At 50.1% G+C, this 22,751-nt stretch overlaps 1 protein-coding gene across 1 annotated transcript; it reads right to left on the bottom strand.

Moving 5' to 3' along the window:
• Positions 1 to 1,703: 1,703 nt before the first annotated feature.
• On the bottom strand, positions 1,704 to 4,057 carry LOC125534152 (peroxidase 57-like). Its single transcript, XM_048697443.1, has 4 exons — positions 3,453 to 4,057; positions 3,165 to 3,344; positions 2,829 to 2,991; positions 1,704 to 2,358 (listed from the first exon to the last, which is right to left on the bottom strand). The coding sequence occupies exons 1-4, from the start codon at positions 3,681 to 3,683 to the stop codon at positions 1,949 to 1,951; spliced, it is 984 nt and encodes a 327-aa protein (XP_048553400.1). The 5' UTR covers positions 3,684 to 4,057; the 3' UTR covers positions 1,704 to 1,948.
• Positions 4,058 to 22,751: the final 18,694 nt, after the last annotated feature.

Here is a 22,751-nt window from a genome sequence, read left to right on the forward strand (position 1 = left end):
GGTTTATATCCACAACACGCGCTCACCATGGAGCTATCGACATCATGGTGCAGATGGTACTTTCATCGACTCCCGCCGGCTCAGCCTGGCATCCTGATTCCTTGTGTTTTAAAGTTCTTTTCTTGCGCAGCGAAAATTACATCGATGGGTGAAGCTTACTTAGCTTTCCATGAGTGGACATGGGCACGGCGTTGCATGACGAAAGTCAAGTCGTTGGGGAGAGCACACGAAGCCTTTTCTATATGTAGCTGAACATGCGATCACTTGTATAACTCGACCTAATCATGCTGGATCAGAAAGTCCAGATGCATGATGTGCACATGATCAATCGAGTGCATACAATAGTACATGTGCTAGCTTCTGCTTAGTGGCTCCTCGATGATCTGGTCCGCATGCATGCATGCTTGTGTGCATCGTGTAGCCAGGCCGTGCGAGACTGAATGCTTGTACGGTTGCCTTTTCTGTCAGTTTGAGCCTTTGAGGCATCATGCATCATGCATCCCGGCCCCAAGACCGAAGGCTAACTGCATGCAAGTCAAATCACGCTACTTGAACATGCATTCATGGGATGAACTCATGAACCCATGAATTAATCATGCCAACCACAGTAGCTACCATTCACAAGTTGGAAACAAATACTAATATGAATGCATAGTACGTAGTTTGTGAGAAACAAATACTGTACTATAGTAGCTCCGATATCAACTTGTTTGCCTTCTCAGTCAGCTGGAGCTTGAGCTACCTAGCAAGCTGTGTTGACCATTCTCGAAGCAATGTCGATCTTGTGCTTGTATGCACGTATCTATGCCAGGGAATGTCACCTTCCGAATTTTCTTACACCTACCATGGCTACATTACATTGCATTATACAGATAGAATTATTTACGAAGAGCGTATATATAAATTCACACAGCGTATCGATCTACTGGGGTAGCTCAAGCTGGACGGCGGCGTGATGGCTTCAATTGCCTTTTTTTTTAGGGTTTCAGTCCAGTTGGTTTAATTTGCCTGGACCAGACGCGCGCGTAATAAGAAAATGGCTTGCGTCGGCGTGAAGATTCCTCTTGCATCCCCTTGACGAGTGATAGCATCTGGGAAAACAAAAATAAGGCCTCTGGGGATGCACTCTGCTCATATTCTATGTGCTTCCTAGTTTCAGACTCTTCAATATGCTAGTTGACTAATGTGGCTACATTAATCCTAATTAATCAAATTTAATTAAGTTTTTTCATGACAGTAGATGTAAACACTGTCCCTGGGTGTTGATTTTTTAGGCTGGTCGTAATGGTAGTATTATAGGTAGTATCATGCATGCCAACTAGGCAAATTTGATGAGGTGGCATAGAATTAAATGAAGAAAGAGAGAGTTGAGTATCATATCATGATACCGTATAATATTAAATGATGTGCTACTATGTATCATGCATGCTAATAAATAAAGTTAGCTATGATACTAACTTATGATACTATGCACTACAGATGTAGTATCATACACTAGTATCATATGCATGATACTAGTACATGATACTCGCCATTACGACCAGCCTTAGTAATTGCTGGCTAGCTCATGCGGTCATGCCAAGCAAAGTCCCTGTTAATTGGCTCTTGAGAGGAAAGTCATTTCATTTTTCTCTGGTAAAATATATATATAATCCTACACTTGTGTTGTATGATGATCTCTTCTGAGCAAACAACGGCATCGACACATCATGGAATGCTTATTTTTATACCAGCCACGTACAAAAGAATCACAACAAAATTACGTACTGCATGCTACTCAGGTGGACCGACTACTATAGTAGAATCATGCGATCCTTGACAAAAAGGGGAAAAAATATGAATGTGCATGGATCTCAATTGGGCGCCTCAAATGGCCATGTATACTCTCCATCTCTTGGATCTCTGGTCCTGTGGTGTCTAGCAACAAACTTGTCGTATACCATCTAGTTTAGTTTGTAACCCGGCAGTTTCTCCTGATCTCGCCGGCGGTGCCGGTCTTGACTTCGAGGGCGGCCATCTTGGTGATCGAGTGGGCGAACATGGCGGGGAAGAAGTCGGTGGTGGCGAAGAACTCGACCATCCACGAGGTGGCGGGGTCGATGCCCAGCGCCTGGTCGACGGGGAGGACGCCGCGGCGGTTCTTGATCTGGTTGAAGTAGCTCCTGTCGAAGATGAGGATGCTGGATGGGTCGTCGAGGTAGACGATGTTGTCGAAGGGCTGGCCCTTTTGGCACGCGTACGTTGTCAGGACCCACGCGTACGTCGGGTCCATGGACGGGTCCGCCTTGCCGGTGCCGTTGAAGTTGTACAGGCGGTCCTCGATCACCGAGCAGTGCGTCACCCCCACCGTGTGCGCGCCTGCACATGCATGCACGTAAGTATATCTTGCAACGGAAGTGCTTAGATTAATTTAAGGTTTCTTTCTTACAGCAGTTGAAATTTTGACGTGGGAATTTGTGTGTGCGATTGTTACTCTACCCACTTACCAATGTGCCTCAGATCTCGATCAACAGCAGAATATTATACATACACTAGGTACTTGGTTGAATACTGATCTAATCTAATTAGGTTAAGCAAATTAAGACGTTAGATACACGGCGAGTACAAAGGTTAACTAGCCCTATGCATATGCATTTCCCTACATAAACTTTTTTTTATGTATCAGCAGTGGTATACGTGACATTCCATGTGTTAATGCACATGGAATACGCCGTTCTACCTAGGTCAAAGGACTGCTAGTGGTGAAGGGTAAACCCAAGATAGTTTTTATTTTTGGGGTAAAAAACCCAAGATAGCCGATGAAGAGAGAGAGGGAGGTCGAAATGTACCCATGAGGGTGGCCATCTCGAAGCTGTTGAAGCCCTTCTTGGCGAACATGGCAATCGCCGTGGGGATGTCGACGTGGGGCGACGGCAGGTCGCCGGCCATCCACGACACCGACACCATGCCGTCCCTCCTGCCCAGGGTCACCGCATAGCTCGGCCCTCCGCACTGTAAGGTCGATCGATGTGCCAATAGTCAAATATTGATAACGAAATAACTAGCAAACAGTAACATGGTAGCCAAGCCAACGGTTAAGAACACTCGGTCTTTTCTCATTTTCTTTTTTCTTTTGGTTTGCATCTGCATTGCGCAACCAGCAACGTGGTAGCGAGCGAACTTACCAGGGCGATGGCGTCCCTGGTCGCGGCTATGATGATGTCGGCGCAGGAGACGACGCCGGGGCAGGCGGCCTCCAGGTCGGACTTGATGTCGTCGATGAAGTCGTAGCCGAAGATGCCGCTGTTCTGCGGCGCCGTCTTCTCCGTGTTGGGGCCGTCCAGCAGCAGCGACGCATCACACCCCTGACCACCCATCCATGCATTGTGCCGCCGACGAGGTGAGCAAACTAGCTAGTAGAAATCACTCCAAACAATGGAAGAAGGAGCAACATGTACGTATGCTTTGCTTACTTGGACGAAGCAGTCGTGGAAGAGCATGTGGAGGAGGCCGGCGACCATGCGCTTGTCCCACGCGAGGCGGGCCTGGACGGCGCTCTGGATGACGGCCTCCACGCTCGCGTTGCCGCACTTGCCGGCGTAGTAGTTGCTCGCCAGCTGCGCGCGGCAGCACGCCGCCGACGACGCCAGCACCACCACGGCCACCAGCACGGCGAGGCGTGAGGCGGACCCGGCAGGCTGCATCGGATGTATATCGAGCGATCTCCTCCTCTCCCTCTGCTTCTCTCCGATATCGATGGATATATCGGTCCGGCGGCGCAGTGCGCCTCTTGCCGCCGAGGTGTAGCTTCGAGCACGCACGTACGAGCGCGACGATCGAGAGGGGGAGGGCGAGCACGACGAGCGCGTCTGCTGCCTAGCTATGCGCAGCAGCGGCGGCAATGAGAGAGAGAGAGGGAGAGAGGGAGAGAAGGGGGTGGTGGCCACTTGACTGTACTGGCTAGCTGCTAGCTAGCTGGCTGGCTGGCTCGACGACTGTGCAAGCTTCGAGGCTTCGCGAAGGCGCAGGCAGAATGGAGGCGCGGCTATATAGGTGGGATCGTGTGGAGGACGATCGAGCAATGTAGTAGCCGACAGTACACGTACTGCTACTTGTAGCTACGAGTACAAGGGGAGAAGAAGGAAGCATCGTAGCATCATGGACCAGTGAGATGGACAGGTGTGGCCAGTGAGATTGCGTGGAGAGTCGTGCGCGAGCGTTCGGATCCTGCGCCTGCTGACTGCCTTGGGCCTCATTACCCGTGCCGGCCACACGTGCCCACACCCCACAGGCTGCACCACCCATGCCGGTGCACCTCAGCCTCACGCAGCTTAACTAGCTAGCAACAGCTTCGTTAGCATTTTGTTCCGTTTATATTCGCCCTGATTCATTTCGTCCGCGCGTATCTATTTAGGTCGTCGGAATAGAAAAATCGGCCCAACGCGTCGACTCAAACAAACACGTGTTCGTTTTTCGTCCACCCGCCAACCCATTTCCGACTCAATTTTGAGTCTAATTTGCGTCGACACGGACACGCAACGGACGTGCGCCTACTCCTCCACCTGACCCACCCGTCGATGCCACATTGGCCATTCTCTTCCACCCCTATCGACAGCAAGCCCTCGCCCGCCCCACCCCGTCACCGCCGCCACCCAGTTTCTGTGTCCCTGCCAGCAGTCCGTGCCTACACCCACGCCGCCACCACCGCCTCGCCATCGGGCCACCGCAGCTCCCCTCACCCCCATCCCAACGTCGCCGCGACCAAGAATCCCCCCCCCCTGCGCGGCCCTGGCCAGCTCCTTCGTCCGACGCTGCCACGCTCGTCGAACGCCGCCAGGCCAGCTACCTGGTCTAGGGGAGGTGCACGTCTCTTAGCCGGCCAGCATCTTTGATGATGCCCGCAAGTTGTTCAACAGTTTGCCCCCAAGGTACAAATGGACTCCGCCGACGTGTTCTTTTTCCACAATTTTCTCCACGACTCCGACAATTCCTCATCCGATGATGAGGAGATGGTGGCGGCTGTGTTGGTCCATGAACACCTTAATAGGCAACGGCCGTTGTTCCGGGGCTCGATCCCGGGGCACACTACGACGTTGCATCGCAATCGAGAGAGCAACCATTTCCTTCTTTGGAAGGACTACTTTGACACAACCAGCCCGCTCTTCAAACATCACCAATTAAGGCGGCGTTTCCGTATGGCTAGGCATGTTTCAACCGTATTCGAGAGGGGGTGGTCGGATACAATAAGTATTTCAAGTGCAACATGATGCCCTTGGAAAGATTGGCTTCTCATCTTATCAGAAATGCACTACAGCTATCCGGATGCTTGCATACAGAGTGCCCGGTGATCTCATTGATGAGTACATCCGTATGAGCAAGTCTACGTGCCTAGAGTCCCTGTACAGGTTCTGCAAAGGCTGTGATAGCAGCGTTTGACCCCGAATACTTGTGAGAGCCGACTGCTGAAGATACAGCCCGCTTGTTGGCGATCAATGCCAGCAGGGGCTTCCCAGGGATGCTTGGCAGCATAGACTGCATGCACTGGGAGTGGAAGGACTTCCCTTCTACTTGGCAAGGGTAGTATAGGGGCCATGTCAGGGCTTGCACTATCATACTTGAGGCTGTGGCCCCACAAGATCTCTGGATCTGGCACTCTTTCTTTGGCATGGACGGATCAAACAATGATATCAACGCTCGCCGGCGTTTGCAAGGCTTGCCGAAGGCAACAACCCGCTGATCAATGTTGACATCAACGACCACAACTACAACAAAGGATACTACCTAGCTGATGGTATCTATCCTCAGTGGACCACTATTGTGAAAACAATCTCCAATCCTGTCGGAGAGAAGAGGAAAATATTTGCTCAAGAGCAAGAGAGTGCTAGGAAGGATGTCGAGTGTGCCTTTGGTGTTCTGCAATCTCGATGGGGCATCGTTTGGTATCCTGCTAGACCTTGGAGCACCAAGAGGTTGTGGGAGGCGATGACTGCTTGTGTGATCATGCACAATATGATCGTAGAGGATGAACGCCCAGAACGTATCTATGATCAAGGGATTCAGTTTTAGGGTGACAATGTTGTGCCTGAGCATGGAGGAGCGGCAAAATTTGCACAGTTCACCCAATTTCATCATCAAATGCGTGACTGGGAAACTCACATTCAGCTGCAAGATGATTTGGTTGAGCATATGTGAAGGAAATATGCCCTAGAGGCAATAATAAAGTTGTTATTTATATTTCCTTATATCATGATAAATGTTTATTATTCATGCTAGAATTGTATTAACCGGAAACTTAGTACATGTGTGAATACATAGACAAACAAAGTGTCACTAGTATGCCTCTACTTGACTAGCTCGTTAATCAAAGATGGTTATGTTTCCTAACCATAGACATGAGTTGTCATTTGATTAACGGGATCACATCATTAGAGAATGATATGATTGACTTGACCCATTCGTTAGCTTAGCACGATGATCGTTTAGTTTACTGCTATTGCTTTCTCCATAACTTATACATGTTCCTATGAGTATGAGATTATACAACTCCCGAATACCGGAGGAACATTTAGTGTGCTATCAAATGTCACAACGTAACTGGGTGACTATAAAGATGCTCTACAGGTGTCTCAGATGGTGTTTGTTAAGTTGGCATAGATCGAGATTAGGATTTGTCACTCCGTGTATCGGAGAGGTATCTCTAGGCCCTCTCGCTAATGCACATCACTATAAGCCTTGTAAGCAATGTAACTAATGAGTTAGTTACGTGATGTAGCATTACGGAACAAGTAAAGAGACTTGCCGGTAACGAGATTGAACTAGGTATTGAGATACCGACGATCGAATCTCGGGCAAGTAACATACCGATGACAAAGGGAACAACGTATGTTGTTATGCGGTTTGACCGCTAAAGATCTTCGTAAAATATGTAGGAACCAATATGAGCATCCAGGTTCCGCTATTGGTTATTGACCAGAGATGAGTCTCGGTCATGTCTACATAGTTCTCAAACCCGTAGGGTCCGCACGCTTAACGTTCGGTGACGATCGGTATTATGAGTTTATGTGTTTTGATGTACCGAAGGTTGTTCGGAGTCCTGGATATGATCACGGACATGACGAGGAGTCTCGGAATGGTCGAGACATAAAGATCGATATATTGGAAGCCTATGTTTGGACATCGGAATGGTTCCGGGTGAGTTCGGGCATTTACCGACGTACCGGGGGGTTACCGAAACCCCCCGGGGAGTATATGGGCCTTAGTGGAATAGAGGAGAGGAAGGCAAAGGAGGAGGGTGTGCCCCCTAGCCCAATCCGAATTGGGTGGGGGGCCGGCCCCCCTTCCTTCTCTCCTACTCCTACTAGGGAAAGGGGGAATCCTACTCCCGGTGGGAGTAGGACTCCCCCTAGGGCGCACCATAGAGAGGGCCGGCCCTCCCCTCCTCCATTCCTTTATATACGGGGAAAGGGGGAACCCGATAGACACACAAGTTGATCTCTTAGCCGTGTGCAGTGCCCCCCTCCACAGATTTCCACCTCGGTCATATCGTTGTAGTGCTTAGGCGAAGCCCTGCGTCGGTAACTTCATCATCACCGTCATCACGCCATCGTGCTGACGAAGCTCTCCCTCGACACTCAGCTGGATCTAGAGTTCGTGGGATGTCACCGAGCTGAACGTGTGCAGATCGCAGAGGTGTTGTACCTTTGGTGCTAGGATCGGTCGGATCGTGAAGACGTATGACTACATCAACCGCGTTGTCATAACGCTTCCGCTCACGGTCTACGAGGGTACGTAGACAACACTCTCCCCTCTCATTGCTATGCATCACCTAGATGGATCTTGCGTGTGCGTAGGATTTTTTTGAAATTACTGCATTCCCCAACAGTGGCATCCGAGCCAGGTCTATGCGTAGATGTTATATGCACGAGTAGAACACAAAGGACTTGTGGGCGTGGGTATATACATATTGCTTGACATCACTAGTTGATTCTTGATTCAGAGGTATTGTTGGATGAAGCGGCTCAGACCGACATTACGCGTACGCTTACGCGAGACTGGTTCTACCGATGTGCTTCGCACACACGTGGCCGGTGGGTGTCAGTTTCTCCAACTTTAGTTGAATCAGATTCAATGAACAGGGTTCTTTCTGAAGATCAAAAAGTAATCACTATACCGCGTTGTGGTTTTTGATGCGTAGGTAAGAACGGTTCTTGCTCAGCCCGTAGTAGCCACGTAAAAAATGCAACAACAAAGTAGAGGACGTCTAACATGTTTTTGCAGGGCATGTTGTGATGTGATATGGTCAAGACATGATGCTAAATTTTATTGTATGAGATGATCATGTTTTGTAACAGAGTTATCGGCAACTGGCAGGAGCCATATGGTTGTCGCTTTATTGTATGAAATGCAATCGCCATGTAATTGCTTTACTTTATCACTAAGCGGTAGCTATAGTCGTAGAAGCAATAGTTGGTGAGACAAGAATGATGCTTCGATGGAGATCAAGGTGTCAAGCCGGTGACAATGGTGATCATGACAGTGCTTTGGAGATGGAGATCAAAGGCACAAGATGATGATGGCCATATCATATCACTTATATTGATTGCATGTGATGTTTATCCTTTATGCATCTTATTTTGCTTAGTTCGACGGTAGCATTATAAGATGATCTCTCACTAAATTTCAAGGTATAAGTGTTCTCACTGAGTATGCACCGTTGCTACAATTCGTCGTGCCGAGACACCACGTGATGATCGGGTGTGATAAGCTCTACGTTCACATACAACGGGTGCAAGCCAGTTTTGCACACGCGAAATACTCGGGTTAAACTTGATGAGCCTAGGATATGCAGATATGGCCTCGGAACACTGAGACCGAAAGGTGGAGCGTGAATCATATAGTAGATATGATCAACATAGTGACACGTCTCCAACGTATCTATAATTTTTGATTGCTCCATGCTATATTATCTACTGTTTTGGACATTATTGGGATTTATTATCCACTTTTATATTATTTTTGGGACTAACCTATTAACCGGAGGTCCAGCCCAGAATTGCTGTTTTTTGCCTGTTTTAGGGTTTCGAAGAGAAGGAATATCAAACGGAGTCCAAACGGAATGAAACCTTCGGGAACGTGATTTTCTCATCGAATAAGACCCGGGAGACTTGGACCCTACGTCAAGAAAGGAAACAGGAGGCCACGAGGTAGGGGGCGCGCCTGCCTACCCCAGGCGCGCCCTCCACCCTCGTGGGCCCCCTGTTGCTCCACCGACGTACTCCTTCCTCCTATATGTATCCACGTACCCCCAAACGATCAGACACGGAGCCAAAACCCTAATTCCACCGCCGTAACTTTCTGTATCCATGAGATCCCATCTTGGGGCCTGTTCCGGAGCTCCGCCGGAGGGGGCATCGATCACGGAGGGCTTCTACATCAACACCGTAGCCCCTCCGATGAAGTGTGAGTAGTTTACCTCAGACCTACGGGTCCATAGTTAGTAGCTAGATGGCTTCTTCTCTCTTTTTGGATCTCAATACAATGTTCTCCCCCTCTCTTGTGGAGATCTATTCGATGTAATCTTCTTTTTGTGGTGTGTTTGTTGAGACCGATGAATTGTGGGTTTATGATCAAGTCTATCTATGAACAATATTTGAATCTTCTCTGAATTCTTTTATGTATGATTGGTTATCTTTGCAAGTCTCTTCGAATTATCAGTTTGGTTTGGCCTACTAGATTGATCTTTCTTGCAATGGGAGAAGTGCTTAGCTTTGGGTCCAATCTTGCGGTGTCCTTTCCCGGTGACAGTAAGGGCAGCAAGGCACGTATTGTATTATTGCCATCGAGGATAACAAGATGGGGTTTTCTTCATATTGCATGAGTCTATCCCTCTACATCATGTCATCTTGCTTAAGGCGTTACTCTGTTTTTAACTTAATACTCTAGATGCATGCTGGATAGCGGTCGATGAGTGGAGTAATAGTAGTAGATGCAGGCAGGAGTCGGTCTACTTGTCTCGGACGTGATGCCTATATACATGATCATACCTAGATATTCTCATAACTATGCTCAATTCTGTCAATTGCTCAACAGTAATTTGTTCACCCACCGTAGAATACTTATGCTCTCGAGAGAAGCCACTAGTGAAACCTATGGCCCCCGGGTCTATCTTTATCATATTGATCTCCTACTACTTAGTTATTTCCTTTGTTATTTACTTTGCCTTTATTTTACTTTGCATCTTTATCACAAAAATACCAAAAATATTATCTTTATCATATCTATCAGATCTCACTCTCGTAAGTGGCCTTATAGGGATTGACAACCCCTATTTGCGTTGGTTGCGACGATTTATTTGTTTTGTGCAGGTACGAGGGACTTGCACGTAGCCTCCTACTGGATTGATACCTTGGTTCTCAAAAACTGAGGGAAATAATTACGCTACTTTGCTGCATCATCCCTTCCTCTTCAGGGAAAACCAACGCAGTGCTCAAGAGGTAGCACATAGTGATGTTCACCATTGAAAACTACTCCATCTCACGTGATGATCGGACATGGTTTAGTTGATATGGATCACGTGATCACTTAGATGATTAAGAGGGGTGTCTATCTAAGTGGGAGTTCTTTAGTAATTTGATTAATTGAACTTTAATTTATCATGAACTTAGTACCTGATAGTGTTTTGCATGTCTATGTTGTTGTAGATAGATGGCCCGTGCTGTTGTTCCATTGAATTTTAATGCGTTCCTAGAGAAAGCTAAGTTCAAAGATGATGATAGCAATTACATGGACTGGGTCCGTAACTTGAGGATTATCCTCATTGCTGCACAGAAGAATTACGTCCTGAAAGCACCGCTAGGTGACAAACCTGTTGCAGGAGCAACACTAGATGTTATGAACGTCTGGCAGAGCAAAGCTAATGACTACTCGATAGTTCAGTGTGCCATGCTTTACGGCTTAGAATCGGCACTTCAATGATGTTTTAAACGTCATGGAGCATATGAGATGTTCCAGGAGTTGAAGTTAATATTTCAAGAAAATTCCTAGATTGAGAGATATGAAATCTCCAATAAGTTCTACAGCTGCAAAATGGAGGAGAATAGTTCTGTCAGTGACATATACTCAGAATGTTTGGGTACCACAACCACTTGACTCAGCTGGGAGTTAATCTTCCTGATGATAGTGTCATTGACAGAGTTCTTCAATCACTGCCACTGAGGGAGTCCTGGATTAGGGGGTGTTCGGATAGCCGAACTATACCTTCAAGACGGACTCCTGGACTATGAAGATACAAGATTGAAGACTCCGTCCCGTGTCCGGAAGGGACTTTCCTTGGCGTGGAAGGCAAGCTTGGCGATACGGATGTTCAGATCTCCTACCATTGTAACCGACTCTATGTAACCCTAACCCTCTCCGGTGTCTATATAAACCGGAGGGTTTTAGTCCGTAGGACAACACACACATCAACAATCATACCATAGGCTAGCTTCTAGGGTTTAGCCTCTCTGATCTCGTGGTAGATCAACTCTTGTACTACCCATATCATCAATATTAATCAAGCAGGACGTAGGGTTTTACCTCCATTGAGAGGGCCCTAACCTGGGTAAAACTTCGTGTCCCCTGCCTCCTGTTACCATCCGGCCTAGACGCACAGTTCGGGACCCCCTACCCGAGATCCGCCGGTTTTGACACCGACATTGGTGCTTTCATTGAGAGTTCCTCTGTGCCGTCGCCGTCAGGCCCGATGGCTCCTACGATCATCAATGGCGATGCAGTCTAGGGTGAGACCTTCCTCCCCAGATAGATCTTTGTCTTTGGTGGCTTTGCACTGCGGGCCGATTCACTTGGCCATCTAGAGCAGATCGAAAGCTACGCCCCTGGCCGTCAGGTCAGATTCGGAAGTTTAAACTACACGGCCGACATCCGCGGGGACTTGATCTTCGACGGATTTGAACCACTGCCGAGCGTGCCGCACTGTCACGACGAGCATGATCTAGCTCTGCCGCCGAACATAGCCCTGGAGGCCGCACCCGCATCGGCTCTGACCCCTAGTTCAGAGCCGGCCGCGTCGATCGAGGATGGGCGGTTGGACGCCACCTCGGGGGCTACGATCCCAACGGCGGTTGAGCCGAACACCAGCCCCGTACTCTGCAAGACTCGTGACTCCATGGAGCCGGATTCTTCTCCGGGCTCCGAACTCTCCGCGCCCCTACCGAGCGAATCCGATTGGGCGCCGATCATGGAGTTCACGGCCGCGGACGTCTTTCAGCACTCGCGTTTCGGCGATATCTTGAAATCACTAAAGTCTCTCTCTTTGTCAGGAGAGCCCTGGCCGGACTATGGTCAGCAAGGTTGGGGTACGAACGATGAAGAAATTCAAAACCCACCCACCACCCACTTTGTAGCCACTGTCGACAACTTAACTGACATGCTCGACTTCGACTCCGAAGACATCGACGGTATGGACACTGATGAAGGAGATGATGAAGAACCAGCGCCTACTAGGCCCTGGAAAGCCACCTCGTCATATGACATATACATGGTGGACACCCCAAAAGAGGGAGAGGGCGATGGAACAGTAGAGGATGACCCCTCCAAGAAACAGCAAAAGCGCCGGCGTCAGAGGCGCCGCTCAAAATCCCGCCAACACAAAAATAGCGATTCCAGCACGGGAGATAATAATACCCCGGAAAGCGCCGAAGAACATCCCCCCGAGCAAGATTTAGCACAGGAGGATAGAGAAATCAGCCCTCATGATAGAGCGGCCGACAGAGAGGTCAAGGACGATAATTGTATGCCTCCCTCCGAAGACGAGGCAAGCCTCGACGACGGCGAATTCGCCGTGCCGGAGGATCCCGTCGAATAAGAGCATTTTCAACGCAGGCTTATGGCCACGGCAAGAAGCCTCGAGAAAAAACAGCAACAGCTTAAAGCTGATCAAGATCGGCTAGTCGATAGATGGACTGAAGTCCTTGCGGCCGAAGAGCATAAACCCGAACGCCCCTCCAAGTGCTACCCAAAGCGCAGGTTGCTACCCCGATTAGAGGAGGAAGCACTCGACGCGGCCGAAAGGCCACCTCGTGGCCGTGACAGAGAGGCCTCATGGCCCTCCACCCAAGCCGCACCCCGTACCAAGGCACGGGAATATGCGTCGGACTTACGAGACATGTTGGAGGACAAGGCAAGGCAAACAAGATCGATCTACGGATCGCGTAGGCGCCCCACGGCTCGAGACAATAACCATCACGCCAGCCACAAATTCGGCAGTGCCGAACACAGTAGACAAGGATCATTGGAGCTACGTCATGATATCGCCCAGTACAGAGGCGCCGCACACCCATTGTGCTTCACAGACGAAATAATGGATCACCAATCCCCGAGGGTTTCAAACCCGTAAACATCAAATCATATGATGGCTCAACAGATCCCGCGGTATGGATCGAGGATTATCTCCTTCATATCCACATGGCCCGCGGCGATGATTTCCACGCCATCAAATACCTCCCACTCAAGCTTAAAGGACCAGCCCGGCAGTGGCTTAACAACCTGCCAACAGGGTCAATCAGCTGTTGGGAGGACCTGGAAGCCGCATTCCTCGACAATTTCCAGGGCACTTATGTGCGACCCCCAGACGCTGACGACCTAAGCCACGTAATTCAGCAGCCAGACGAATCGGCCAGGCAATTCTGGACACGGTTCCTAACAAAGAAAAATCAAATACTCGACTGTCCGGACGCAGAGGCCTTAGCAGCCTTCAAGCATAATATCCATGACGAGTGGCTTGCCCGGCACCTAGGACAAGAGAAGCCGAAATCTATGGCAGCACTCACGGCACTCATGACCCGCTTTTGCGCGGGAGAAGACAGCTGGCTTGCTCGTAGCAACAATATGACCAAGAACCCTGGTCATTCGGACACCAGGGACATTAGTGGCAGGTCGCGTCGCAACCAACAGAAGCGCCACATCAACGGCGACAATGCTAAGGATACAGCAGTTAATGCCGGATTCAGAGGCTCTAAATCCGGTCAACAGAAAAAATCATTCAAAAGGAATCCCAGGGGCCCGTCCAGCTTGGACCGAATACTCGACCGCTTGTGCCAAATACATGGCACCCCCGAAAAGCCGGCCAATCACACCAACAGGGACTGTTGGGTGTTCAAGCAGGCTGGCAGATTAAGCGCCGACAATGAAGACAAGGGGTTGCATAGCGATGACGACGAGGAGCCCCGACCGCCGAACAACAATGGACAGAAGGGTTTTCCCCCACAAGTGCGGACGGTGAACATGATATACGCCACCCACGTCCCCAAAAGGGAGCGGAAGCGCGCGTTAAGGGACGTATACGCGGTAGAGCCAGTCGCCCCAAAGTTCAACCCATGGTCCTCCTGCCCGATCACCTTTGATCGAAGAGACCATCCCACTAGCATCTGTCATGGCGGATTCGCCGCATTGGTTCTTAACCCAATTATTGACGGATTTCATCTCACTAGAGTCCTTATGGACGGCGGCAGTAGCCTGAACCTGCTTTACCAGGATACAGTGCGGAAAATGGGCATAGACCCCTCGAGGATTAAGCCCACCAAAACGACCTTTAAAGGCGTAATACCAGGTGTAGAGGCCAGCTGTACAGGCTCAGTCACACTTGAAGTGGTCTTCGGATCTCCGGATAATTTCCGAAGCGAGGAGTTAATTTTCGACATAGTTCCGTTCCACAGTGGCTACCATGGACTGCTCGGGCGAACCGCATTCGCCAAGTTCAATGCGGTCCCGCACTACCATACCTTAAGCTCAAGATGCCAGGCCCTCGAGGAGTAATCACGGTCAATGGAAACACCGAACGCTCCCTCCGAACGGAGGAGCACACGGCGGCCCTTGCAGCGGAAGTACAAAGCAGCCTCTCCAGGCAGTTCTCCAGTCCGGCCATTAAACGTCCGGACACAGTCAAGCGCGCCCGGAGTAACCTACAACAAGACCGCCTGGCACGTTCCGAGCAGGCGTAGCAATGCGGCCCCAACCCCAACCCCCGCAAAAAGGCGACGCCAGTACTTCGCGTACATAACTACACCCTAGAAATACCATGGGCATAGGGGGAGGGGCACCATCACGGCACGCCCAAAACACGGCTTAAACCGCACCAGGGGCTGCCGGCTTTTTTTATACTTTTCTCTCACTTCCAGGACTCTACTCTTCGGAAGGCTTCTTCGGCAGTTCAATTGCCGCACAAACGATGCAAGGAACAGGGAAGCAGACAAGCCATGCCGCATTACGGAAATCCCAGGTGGTCTCTATCACGAGCAGTATACCTGTTTCGCATACTATTCTGCAGCTTGCCCCTAGAGCAGACATGTTAAATAGTCCAACTTTTCGTTTATCGCATTACTTGTATCGTTCTGCTTTGATCGCAGCTATTTTAATGAACAATTCATAGCTTTTGTCTATTTTTTGCATTACCTTTTTTTATATATATGTTCCTTAATGACATGTTGCACCCGTACACTTTGGTACGGCCAAAATACGCCAGGGGCTTCAGTACCCCTCAACATGGTGTGAGAAGTCCGAACACTTTAACAAGTGCGGCACCCCGAACTTATAGCATTATATGCATCGGCTCCGAATCATGTCTTGGGTCAATAGTTGGGTTTGCCCGGCTCCTATGTTTTGGTGCCTTACGTTCCGCTATATCGGGTAAGGTACCACTAGGAGAACCACTGCGATTGTGCCCCCGTTGATCTGGGTTGAGCACCTCAGTGGAGAAAGCTAAAACTGACCGTCATGATAAGGCGAGAGCTGGTCGCTGTTTGAGAGGTCTTTTTGAGTCCTTAAAGACTTATGCCGCTTAGGGCGAGGAGTCGGCTCTGTCCGGCCAAGGCGTGGATAGCGCCCCGAACTCGGTCTTCCGAATACTAGGGGCTTTGCCGAAATTTAAAATTATAGAATTCTATGGCTAAGTGAGAGTGTTCACGCATTATAGTCCGATTGCCTCGTTCGTTGGGCTGAGCGCCTCCCTCGAAGGACCCAAATATGGGAAAAAGAGCGCCCATGTTTATCCCCGAACACCCCAGCACTAGCGGCAAGGGGGCAGAAGCCGACGACTCGCCATCTCTCAGTATTCATAAATAGCCGCACAGAAGGTAATGTTTTAAATTCAAGCAGCATTGCTTAGCGCATATGAACAAGTTTTCAGCGCACAAGATAACACGAGCGGGTTTTACTCAAAAAATACATCCTTCGTACATTCATCCGCAACAAGGCGGGCACCCTTCAGAACATCCTAATAATAATTCTCGGGCTTGCGATGCTCTTTCCCCGTCGGTGGCCCGTCCTTCACAAGCTTCTCCGCATCTATCTTGCCCCAGTGCACCTTAGCACGGGCAAGGGCCCTACGGGCACCTTCAATGCAGACAGAGCGCTTGATGCCTTCAAGCCTTGGAGAGGCCTCCACCAGCCGCCGCACCAGCCCGAAATAGCTCCCAGGCAGAGCCTCTCCAGGCCACAGCCGAACTAGGAGGGCCTTCATGGCCTGTTCGGCCGCCTTGTGGAGCTCGACCAGCTGCTTCAGCTGGTCGCTCAGGGGCACGGGGTGTCCGGCCTCAGCATACTGAGACCAGAACACCTTCTCCGTCGAGCTGCCCTCCTCGGCTCGATAGAGTGCGGCGGCATCAGGTACACTCCGGGGAAGATCTGCAAATGCCCTTGGAGAGCTCTGGATTCGGGTAAGTAACAGGTAACTCACGTTTATGTGTTTGCTTTGCATAAAGAATGCCTTACCCGCCGCAATCTTCTTCACCTCATCCAACTCCTGGAGGGTCTTCTGGGACTCGGCCTTGGCAGACTTGGCATCTTCTATAGCTGCCGCGAGCTCGGACGCTCGCGTCTTCGAGTCAAGCTCCAAACTCTCATGTTTCTTCATGAGAACCTGGAGCTCTTGCCGCACCTTGCCAACCTCAGCCTCATACCTCTCCTGCTCGGGGCGCTCCACGGCCGCACTCTTCTCGGCCTCGAGCAGCGCTTGCTTAAGGGTCGCCACCTCAGACGTGGCCCCTGCAATAGCCATGTCAATCCTGTCATTTTTTGCAATTGCACCTTTTTATATACATATTCAAACAGGGTATTTCTTACCTTCCTTCTCCTCGAGCTGCTTCTTGGCATGCCCGAGCTCTTGCTCGGACTTCTCGAGTCTCTGCTTCAGCACGTCCACTTCCGCAGTCAGTGCGGCGGACGCTAGCAGAGAAGCCTGCATACGCATATTGACTCCTTTTGTTAGACTCCTCCGAATTCTTTGATCCTCTATTCGGCTTTTCTTCCCGAACGCCCAACAGAGCATCAGGGGCTACTGTCTATGCAGTAACATTATTTAAACATTCTTTACTTACCTCAAATCCTGTTAAAAGGCTAGTGCAAGCTTCAGTTAGTCCGCTCTTGGCGAACTGAACCTTCTGGACCACCGCACTCATAATAGTGCGGTGTCCCTCGTCGATGGAGGCGCCTTCGAGCACCTCCAACAGATTGTCCGGCGCCTCCGGTTGGACGGAGGTCACCGGCACGGCGGGCTTGCTCCTCTTGGAAGGAGGTCCCCCGCCGGACTCTGGAACCTTTGAAGATTCCGGAGCGGTGTCCGGCCTAGGTCCGGACTTGGAGCCCTGGGGGATTTCATCCCCTTTACTCCTGGAGTCCGGGAGGTCGCCTTGCGGCACCTCCGGGACCACCTCCTTCCTGCTGGGAACCTGTTGGGACAACACCTCGGTGTCGTCCGTAGGGCGGGGGGAGGAAGCCGTCGGAAGCGAGTTCACCTCCGACAAGTCCAATGAGCCGCTCGACGACGCGTCGAGCCGGTCTTTGGGTGGGCTGCATGAACATATTCGACATAAGGGAAAGCTGTGCAAAAAACGAATACTATGAATTACTCCGGTATCCGGACACTTACGATTTCGCCAGGGGCTTGGCCCTGGGCTGCCACTCCTCTTCGTCATCGTCGGTGTCGGTGGAGCAGTCCGAAGGAAGGGTTTTCCCCTTCTTGGACCCTCCGGCCTTCTCAGAGAGGGCGGCCTTCCTTTTCTTCTCTCCTCCCGCTGGAGGGGGAGAGGTCTCTTCTTCTTCCTCCTCGTCTTCACGAGAGGAAGGCGCTTCGGGACCGTCGGATGACGAATCCGACACCTCCTGGCGCTGGGCACTCCTTCAAGTCCCCGTGGCCTTCTTGGCCTTCTTCTCCGGCACCACGTAGGGTGCCGGAACCAGCAGCTTCGCCAAATGGGCGTCCGCTAGGCCTTCGGGCAAAGGAGCCGGACAGTTGATCTGTGCGGACGTCACCTCCCAATCCTGTCAAAGATAAGGGAGCTTAGATCCCGCATAGAGTCAAACTGTGAAAAACTAATACCTTGTAAAAAGACAAAAACAGCTTACCGCCAGAGCACGGCACTGAGTACTGAATCCGCGATCCTCGGCAGCGGATGCGGGAGCCTCGGCGCCCTTGAAAAGCATCCTCCAGGAATCTTCATACGTCGTGTCGAAGAGCCTGTTAAGAGTTTGATGCTGCGCCGGGTCGAACTCCCAAAGGTTGAAGGCCCGTCGTTGACATGGGAGGATCAGGCGGACGGGCATAACCTGGACTACATTGACAAGCTTGAGCTTCTTGTCCACTAGGGTTTGGATGCATGTATGGAGTCCGGTCAGCTCTCCTTTTTTACCCCAAGATAGGCCTGTCTCCTTCCAGGAGGTGAGACGCGTAGGGGGGCCGGATCGGAACTCAGGGGGTGCGACCCATTCGGCGTCGCACGGCTCGGTGATGTAAAACCACCCTGATTGCCACCCCTTCAGGGTCTCCACAAAGGAGCCCTCGAGCCACAGGACGTTGGCCATCTTGCCAACCATGGCACCGCCGCACTCCGCCTGGCTGCCGCGCACCACCTTCGGCTTGACGTTGAAGGTCTTTAGCCATAAGCCGAAATGAGGGCGGATGCGGAGGAAAGCCTCGCACACGACGATAAACGCCGAGATGTTGAGGACGAAGTTCGGGGCCAGATCATGGAAATCCAGGCCATAGTAGAACATGATCCCCCGGACAAATGGATGCAGAGGGAAGCCCAGTCCGCGGAGGAAATGGGGGAGAAATACCACCCTCTCATGGGGCCTAGGAGTGGGGATGAGCTGCCCCTTCTCGGGGAGTCAGTGCGCGATGTCGCTGGCCAGATATCCGGCCTTCCTCAGCTTTTTTATGTGTCCCTCCGTGACGGAGGAGACCATCCACTTGCCTCCCGCTCCGGACATGACTGGAGAAGGTCGAGGTGGTAGTGCGGACTTGCGCGCTGGAGCTCGAGTGCGCAAGAATGGATAGGCAGAGGAGGAAGAAGGCGTGGGTGAAAGGGTGGATCCTTATCCCCTTATATGGGTGGACGCGATTATGTGTCCCCACCAGCCTGATAAAACTTGCTTATCTCCAAGCGCCGTAATCAAAGGCTCGGTTGGGTTACCCACACCCGTATTGATGAGAATCCCGAAATGAGGGGACACGATCTCTGCTTCAACAAGACGTGCCAAGGAAACCGCCCCGCACAACGCGCTGAGGTGGGATAATTAAATGGATAAAGGCTTGGCCGTGGCGTGTCGCACCACGGAATATGTCAGCAGATTAGATTTGTGTTAATATTATTATTCTCTCTATGGCAATATGTGGAAACTTATTTTGCAGAGCCGGACACTATCTTTGTGTTCAAGATCTTATATGAAGTATTTGGAGGAGGAACCCGCCTGGTAATGCCGAAGACAATCTGCGCGCCGGACTCGCCGTCATTGAAGCCTGGTTCAGGGGCTACTGAGGGAGTCCTGGATTAGCGGGTGTTCGGATAGCCGAACTATACCTTCAAGCCGGACTCCTGGACTATGAAGATACAAGATTGAAGACTCCGTCCCATGTCCGGAAGGGACTTTCCTTGGCATGGAAGGCAAGCTTGGCGATACGGATGTTCAGATCTCCTACCATTGTAACCGACTCTATGTAACCCTAACCCTCTCCGGTGTCTATATAAACCGGAGGGTTTTAGTCCGTAGGATAACACACACATCAACAATCATACCATAGGCTAGCTTCTAGGGTTTAGCCTCTCTGATCTCGTGGTAGATCAACTCTTGTACTACCCATATCATCAATATTAATCAAGCAGGACGTAGGGTTTTACCTCCATCGAGAGGGCCCGAACCTGGGTAAAACTTCGTGTCCCCTGCCTCCTGTTACCATCCGGCCTAGACGCACAGTTCGGGACCCCTTACCCGAGATCCGCCGGTTTTGACACCGACAGCCACCAAGCTACAAGAGCTTCCTGATGAACTATAATATGCAAGGGATGGATAAGACAATTCCCGAGCTCTTCGCAATGCTAAAGGCTGCGGAGATAGAAATCAAGAAGGAGCATCAAGTGTTGATGGTCAACAAGACCACTAGTTTCAAGAAAAATGGTAAAGGGAAGAAGGGGAACTTCAAGAAGAATGGCAAGAAAGTTTCTGCTCAAGTGAAGAAGCCCAAGTCTGGACCTAAGCCTGAGACTGAGTGCTTCTACTGCAAAGGGACCGGTCACTGGAAGTGGAACTGCCCGAAGTATTTGGCGGAGAAGAAGGATGGCAAAGTGAAAGGTATATTTGATATACATGTTATTGATGTGTACCTTACTAATGCTCGGAGTAGTGCCTGGGTATTTGATACTGGTTTTGTTGCTAATATTTGCAACTCGAACAGGGGCTACGGATTAAGCAAAGATTGGCTAAGGATGAGGTGACGATGCGCGTGGGAAATGGTTCCAAAGTCGATGTGATCGCCGTCGGCATGCTACCTCTACATCTACCTTCGGGATTAGTTTTAGACCTAAATAATTGTTATTTGGTGCCAGCGTTGAGCATGAACATTATATCTGGATCTTGTTTGATGCGAGACGGTTATTCATTTAAATCAGAGAATAATGGTTGTTCTATTTATATGAGTAATATCTTTTATGGTCATGCACCCTTGATGAGTGTTCTATTTTTACTAAATCTTGATAGTAGTGTTGGGGAACGCAGTAATTTCAAAAAAAATCCTACGCACACGCAAGATCATGTTGATGCATCGCAACTAGAGGGGAGAGTATCGTCTACGTACCCTCGTAGACCGTAAGCGGAAGCGTTATGACAATATGGTTGATGTAGTCGTACATCTTCACGATTGACCGATCTAGCACCGAAGGTACGGCACCTCCGCGATCTGCACACGTTCGGATCGGTGACGTTCGAACTCATGATCCAGTAGAGCTTCGAGGGAGAGCTCCGTCAGCACGACGGCGTGATGACGGTGATGATGTTGCTACCGGAACAGGGAATCGCCTAAGCACTGCTATGATATTACCGAGGTGGATTATAATGGAGGGGGGCACCACACACGGCTAAAGATCAATGATCAACTTCTATGTCTATGGGGTGCCCCCTCCCCCGTATATAAAGGAGTGCGGGAGGGGGAGGGGGCCGGCCTCTCTAGGCGCGCCCCAAGGAGTCCTACTCCCACCGGGAGTAGGATTCCCCCTTCCTTTTGTTGGTTCCAGGAGAGAAGGAAGGAGAGGGAGGAAGGAAGGAAAGGGGGGTCGGCCCCCTTCCCAATTCGGATTGGGCTTGGGGGGCGCGCCCCCTCCTTTGCTTCTTTCCACTCTCTTCCACTAAGGCCCAATAAGGCCCATATACCTCCCGAGGGGTTCCGGTAACCTCCCGATGCTCCGGTATACTCCTGATTTCACCCGGAACCATTCTAATGTCCAAACATAGGCTTCCAATATATCATCTTTACATCTCGACCATTTCGAGACTCCTCGCCATGTCCATGATCAAATCCGGGACTCCGAACTACCTTCGGTACATCAAAACACATAAACTCGTAATACCGATCGTCATCGAACGTTAAGTGTGCGGACCCTACGGGTTCGAGAATTATGTAGACATGACCGAGACATGTCTCCAGTCAATAAACAATAGCGGAACCTGGATGCTCATATTGGTTCCGACATATCCTACAAAGATCTTTATCGTTCAAACCGCATGACGATATACGTTGTTCCCTTTGTCATCGGTATGTTACTTGCCCGAGATTCGATCGTCGGTATCTCAATACCTAGTTCAATCTCGTTACCAGCAAGTCTCTTTACTCTTTCTGTAATGCTACATCCTGTAACTAACTCTTTAGCTACATTGCTTGCAAGGCTTATAGTGATGTACATTACCGAGAGGGCCCAAAGATACCTCTCCAACAATCTGAGTGACAAATCCTAATCTTGATCCATGCCAATTCAACAAACACCATCGGAGACACCTGTAGAGCACCTTTATAATCACCCAGTTACATTGTGACGTTTGGTAGCACACAAAGTGTTCCTCTGGTATTCGGGAGTTGCATGATCTCATAGTCATAGGAACAAGTATAGTTATGGAGAAAGCAATAGCAACAAACTAAACGATCATCGTGCTAAGCTAACGGATGGGTCTGATACGTCTCCAACATATCTATAATTTTTGATTGTTACATGCTATTATATTATCAACCTTGGATGTTTTATATGCATTTATATGCTATTTTATATGATTTTTGGCACTAACCTATTAACCTAGAGCCCAGTGCCAGTTTCTGTTTTTTCCTTGTTTTTGAGTATGGCAGAAAAGGAAAACCAAACGGAGTCCAATTGACCTGAAACTTCACGGAGCTTATTTTTGGACCATAAGAATGATATGGATTAAAAGAGTTGGGCCAGAAGAGTCCCGGGCTGCCCACG

Source organism: Triticum urartu, chromosome 1 (genome assembly GCF_003073215.2).
Source record: "Triticum urartu cultivar G1812 chromosome 1, Tu2.1, whole genome shotgun sequence".
Lineage (NCBI taxonomy): Eukaryota > Viridiplantae > Streptophyta > Magnoliopsida > Poales > Poaceae > Triticum > Triticum urartu.